Source organism: Thunnus maccoyii, chromosome 7, assembly GCF_910596095.1.
Source record: "Thunnus maccoyii chromosome 7, fThuMac1.1, whole genome shotgun sequence".
Lineage (NCBI taxonomy): Eukaryota > Metazoa > Chordata > Actinopteri > Scombriformes > Scombridae > Thunnus > Thunnus maccoyii.
Genome location: NC_056539.1, coordinates 33607237 through 33613236, shown reverse-complemented (window position 1 = coordinate 33613236; position 6000 = coordinate 33607237). Strand labels below are relative to the sequence as shown.

The following is a 6000-nucleotide window of genomic DNA, read 5'->3' as shown; positions in this document are numbered from 1 at the left end:
AAACAATATAAGACAAAATAAGTCTAAGTGAGTGCAAGCAGGTATTGCATATTTTATGTCCTCATTATTCATTTCTGGCAACAAAAGTAGCACAATGAACAAACGGAAAAATTAAAAACAGGAAGACTTGAAAAGAAAAAAGGTTTTGTTGTTCGGAGATTTGCAGCAACAGATGTGAATATCATCCCAGCAGACGAAGGTCGGGATGAAGGGGGCGGGTGGGGGGGGGGGGGGCAACATGGTTAACTGAACTAACCTACCAGGTAGTGAGCAGCTATGAGCTCTGCTCCATCAAGATACTGGTATCACGAAATTTAGTGAAATGAGCACAACGTCTTGTGACAGGGACAGAGCATTTCCCGCTATTTATTGATAAGCTCCGGGGAAGTCAAGTCTCTGTAGAGAATCATCTATAAAGTTATAAAGATATAAACCAGACGATGAAGCAAAGCACAGGATGATGGGATGATGATGATGTCATCGCATCACTACTAATTCATAATGTCAAAAAAGTGTGAATTTACTCTTTTAGTGAAGTTTTAATGCTTAATATCTGGTTTAATTTGTTTATGATAGGCTAACAGCTAATTTAGCCCACTTTTCCATTCATGTTGACAACAAGGACAGCAATGTGGGCAAACATCTTGGAGAAATGTGCTGATGATCGACTGTCATAAAAACAATACTATCATTTTCTTGTTCTTCTCATTTAAGTCAAGCTGATGTGAATAACACAACTCAGACCAAACTTTTAACTGCTGAAATACACCGTTAGCTTAACTAAAAGTAACATGTTAGCTACAGTTAGCTAGTAAACTAAACAGTTAGCTGTTAAACTGATCCATTACTGTAGCTAACCTGATTTCAACAGCTCTGAATCTTTATCTAACTAGAACCAAACTATTTTATCTGCTAAACTAAATTGTTAGCTAATCTTATTCAGAAATGTTTTAGCTGCTAAACTGAAGTATTAGCTAACTTGATTCAGATTGTTTTAGCTGCTAAACTGAGTATTTATCTAACCAGAACCAAACTATTTTACCTAAATCGTTAGCTAATCTTAGCTAACGGTCTTAGATGCTAAACTCAACTAGTAGCTAACTTGACTTTTTTTGTTGATAAAACAATTTGGATAAAAGTAAGTGTTAGCTAACTAGAACCAAACTGTTTTAGCTGCTGAACTGAACTGTTGGGGACTAGTAAGTATTGTAATAATCTGGCCTTGAACATATTTCCATTTTAAACCAAACATTTTTAGCTAATAAACTGGATTGTTAGCTAACATTATACAAGGTGGTTTTGTTGCTATTGAACCGTTAACTAACTTGAATCAAATCCTTTTAGTTACTACACTGTTTGACTTAACTGTGAAATAGGACTATAAGATAATTTCAACCAAATTGTTAGCTAACTGTTTCATGTTCCTTATCTGTTTTTTTTTTCATATGAGACTTTCATTGATAAACATCACATTTCTCCTGCAAACATTACATAACTTCAGACTTGGTGCTCACTTCACAAAATTTCACCAGACCGTGTTGCCATCTGTTAGCGGAGATCTGGAGGTGACTGACCTGATTGTAGCTGGTGTAGATTCACCTGTGAGGTCTCTGCTCAGCACTGCAGGTATATGGGGGGGGGTGGGGTGGGGGGGCAGAAAGTAGTGCAGCACAGGCCTGAGACCTCATAATACTGAGAGGTTATCAGTGAGTAATTCTGAAAATCACAGCGTTCCTCCTCGGCTTTTAACGTTTTGACGTTAATTGCTCCAGTTACTCACAAAATCGGAGGTGTGGAGGAAAATTAAGAAAAAAATAATATATATAAGGAAGAAAACAAGACTCTCCACATTGGATCTTGTGCAACCTCTCAGGACTGGACCGTAGCTCAAGGCACATTGATGAGGAACAATTGCTGTCGTGCAATTTCATAACATACTGATGATAAAAGAACATCTTGGAACTGAAAAGCAGAATTGCGGAATCTGTTGTTGAAGGAAAAGGAAGGAAGGAAGGGAAGGAAGGGAAGGAAGGAAGGAAGGAAGGAGAAATAAAAAGAATGGAGAGATGCCGAGAAGCGAAGAGAGCTGGTTGTTTGTGAAGGAGAGCGATAGAAAAAAGGCCTCAACAGGGCCAAACTAATAGACGGCTGCTGGCAAGTGCCCGATGTTGGGTTTACAATATAGTGTCTTTATCTCACTAACTACATCATCTATGGAAAAATTTGTCACTAACACTAGGAACATGCAGATTTTTTTGTTCTTTTTTTTGTAGCTTTTTCACTTAAATTCACTTTTGTTCGACGCTGGATGGTCGTAAGAGTGTGTATGTGTGTGTGTGTGTGCGTGCGTGCGTGTGTGTGTGTGTGTATATATATTTACTGTATATATATAGTATAGGAAAGGAAAAACAAAACTAAAGTTCAATAAAATGGTAAGTTGCATGTGAAGCGCTCGGCTGTCTATTTGTGGACGAAAGCTTCCAGAAAGTTACCCTCTGCTCTGCCTCTTTATAGCTAAACCACACCCCCTGATTACACACTCGCGGCCCATTGGCCAACTGCAGGAATAAGTGCTTTTGATTGGACGGAGCCTCTATGAGACCCCAGCCAATCATAGGGCAGCCCGTTAGCTGGGCGACACCCGTTAAAGATTATCTCGCCAACAGAAACCGGAGAAAACATGATTACGTTTCAGCTTAAATTCACTCAGTATATTTTCTCCTGATTTTGCCTCATGAGAAATTCAATTTGCTATTTTTCTTTTAAGTAAAACAATGTGCTCATTAAAATAAGTTAATCGCTTAGCGTTTTTTTTTTTTCTTCTTTCAAACAAAATGAAAAGCAGACTTAAGCTGCAAGAAATGCTTTAAAAAATTGATTGTTTAAAATGATATTCTTTTAAAGGGATTCTCGTTCTACCATGCTAACAGATTTACAAGATGAACAAACAACAAATAATAAACAATAAAAGTGAATACAGCTCCCCTTATTTCTCACAAGGCTATGGATTCTAGTTCAACGCTGTGTTGTTGTCTTTTGTACCCCAATATTTTAGAGTCCAAGAGGTGTGAGCGGACTAGGAAGAAAAATATATATTTATATATACTTTTCAACAACTGTTCTCAATGAGCTATCTTACAAAGATATTTAACTATCCAACAGCTAGCCAACAAAATTGCACTTTCCTCATGATCAATATTCCACTGGTAAAGTTTTAGTCTGTCTCCTGTCTGCCTGCTTCATTTCGGACACCAGAGTTTTCTGCCCATCCTTAGCATGCTGTAGCTTCACCCAGACTGGTGGATGGATAGAGGAGGAAGAGGAGGGGACCAGCTGAAATGACGGCTAAGAGAGAAAAATCAATGAGCCATGAAGCCAAAGTCTCCCAGATAAACGAGCTTGGATCCACCAGCGTCTGGTCGCAACACTTCGCATCAACAAACCCCTGCTTCCCCACGATTAAAACTCCCCCTCCACCTGACCCCCCCACCCCCACCCCCCCCTATCATAACCCACACCCCCACCCCTTGCATGAGTAGTTCATGTTATTACTGTGAAACAGGCAGGGCGTCTGTTTGTGCCCACACCACCTCCCTGTCAGGTCAGCTCTTTCCATTAAGCACTGGTCCATGTCCTTGGAAAGAGCCGTGTCGTCTTCCTCCATCCCCAAACTGCCACCAGCCAGGCGGGGCGGGGGTCAAGTGGTGGGGGTGGAGTCCATCCCAGGAGGTGTGTGAGGGCTAAGGTGTGGGGGGGGGGGGGTGGAGGGGTGTCAGCTGGTGGTATCTGAGCCAGGTAACACCTCCCCTCCCCCCCCCTACTACGGCACATCCCGTCCTGTCCCACCACCCAAACCAACTCCATTAGGATCAACTGGGAGCGGTGGTGGGGTGGTGGGCACGGTGAGGGTGGGGCTTTGTACCGCTGCAAGTCCACTGGATACACACACTGCAAAGGAAGATGGGAGAGTTTGTATGTAGGAAAGCTCTGTGATTCAGTCTTGCTGCATTCCCAAAAATTGAAGACTCAATCCCCCGACGAATTTCTGAATATCTCCGCCTGGTCTGGTTTGAGAGGGGGGGGGGGTGACAGGGTCTGGCACTAAATATGGACATGGACATATGAACCATATGTCTACAGAGAAGTCTATGACATACAGTTCACAGAGTGGGTGTTTAACACCGGCGTCGGGGTGCGTTTGATCCGCTGTAGCCATGCTGATGCTGCGGAGTCTGTGTATGGCGCTGGTGGGGGCAGAGTCAGGCGCAGAGTGGGAGGAAGGGGGGGGGGGGGCTGTAGGGGCGGGGCAAGACAGGACTCTCTGTTGCAGCTGGCGCCAAAGGTCAAAGGTCGAGGAAGGGGCTGCAGCGATCTGTCGTATAGGTGGGTGGAGGGGGGGAGGGGCCTCTGGAGTCCTTATCCCAGGTACCACTGTGGAGAGAGACAGAAACAGATGTTAAGACGGACCAATCAGAGGACGTGAACCTGTTTAGTCCACCTCAGGTCCAGGTCACGATGGGAGGAGACTACATGATAACACCTCGACCACGGATGATACGCTGCAATGTTAGTAAGTAAGTAAAACTTTATTTATATAGCACCTTTTTTAACACAGGTTACAAAGTGCTTTACAGTGACGTTGGGACATAAAACCATGAAAAGACACATTCAAGAACACATACAGACATCTCACACAGCGAGCATACAGTCATCACCCAGAGCACACACTTGAATTTATCAAATGTTATGAGACAGCTGTTCTAAACAAGGAGGTTTTTAGGTGTTTTTTGAAACAGTCAACAGATTCAGCTGATCTGATGGAGGAGCCACGGCAACAGAAGCACGCACAGTCACCTTTGGTTTTTAGTTTGGCACGTGGTACAGCCAACAGGTTTTGGTTGGAAGACCTAAGTGACCAATGGGGCCAATTGTTCCCAGTGGCCACTCGTGGTATAGCAACAGAAAAATCCCCACAGGACGCCTTTATAAAACTGTGACAGGACACCTTCAACTGCTAATAAGGTCAATTATTGCCCTTTGTATTATGAATTTTTAGTCTATGAAGGTTTTATATTTATAAAACTTTCCCAGAGCCTAGAGAAGCGACTTTATAAGTTCCTCTGAGTCTGGTATCCAGTTCTTATCATCCATCGATCACCTCGACCCGACAGATGTGTGACATCAGGAATGAAGACGAGTTTTGTATCATAGTGGAAGACAGGAAACGCATCATGACACCCCGACAAAAAGATTCACATCTCATAACTTTTTTGCCTTCCCTTGCCGACGTACTCATCACCTTTATACGTCACACCAACCGTGAAAGATGGAGAGCTACGATTAGTCGGGATCCCAAACGTGTTGCTTTGACTCTCACCCAACTAATGGCAAGAATTTATGACTCTGTGATGAATTAATCTGACATGTTGACCATCAAGAAAGGCAAATATATATATATATATAACGTAGTGTGATTGTGGATTAAAGACTCTAAAAGCTTCTTTAGTTTCTGTAATGTGATGTATTTCTGGATGATTTGAGGGATTTGGGAGTTTATGAGTTCACTTTCTATTATCTCCACAGCATCACCAAACTCTGTGTGTGTGTGTGTGTGTGTGTGTAATCCATCTCTGATCGTCCGTTATCGATCGCCAACAGGTGCATCGCTCTCGTTTCAAGAATCTCTCTCCCCTCCTCTTCCTCCTCCTCCTCTTCCTCGCCGCCCTGCCGAGTTCAAGTTCAAGCCGCGTTACATCATGTCTGGTTGCTAGGGACAACCAGACGGCCCGGGACGTGACTTCCATCGCCAAGGCAACCGCATCGTCTCCCCCCCCTTCCTTACCCAACCCTACTCCGCCCCTCCCCTTCTACTCTTCCTCCTCTTCCTCCCTCCTCTTCCTCCTTTCTTCCTTCTTCTTTACATTCATCCTCCTCTCGATCACTTTCTCCTCCCCCGTCCCACTCTGCACTTCTACACACACACACACACACACACACACA

The 6000-nt window shown here is 43.4% G+C and overlaps 1 protein-coding gene across 13 annotated transcripts in view; it reads right to left on the bottom strand.

Moving 5' to 3' along the window:
* Positions 1 to 3506: 3506 nt before the first annotated feature.
* nfia (nuclear factor I/A) overlaps positions 3507 to 6000 on the bottom strand; it is a 194806-nt gene continuing 192312 nt past the window's right edge. For all 13 annotated transcript variants that reach the window (XM_042416788.1, XM_042416787.1, XM_042416786.1 and 10 more), the window contains one exon: positions 3507 to 4431. In XM_042416788.1, the coding sequence (XP_042272722.1) occupies positions 4417 to 4431 (15 nt within the window). In that variant the 3' untranslated portion in view covers positions 3507 to 4416. The remainder of the gene's footprint in view (positions 4432 to 6000) is intronic.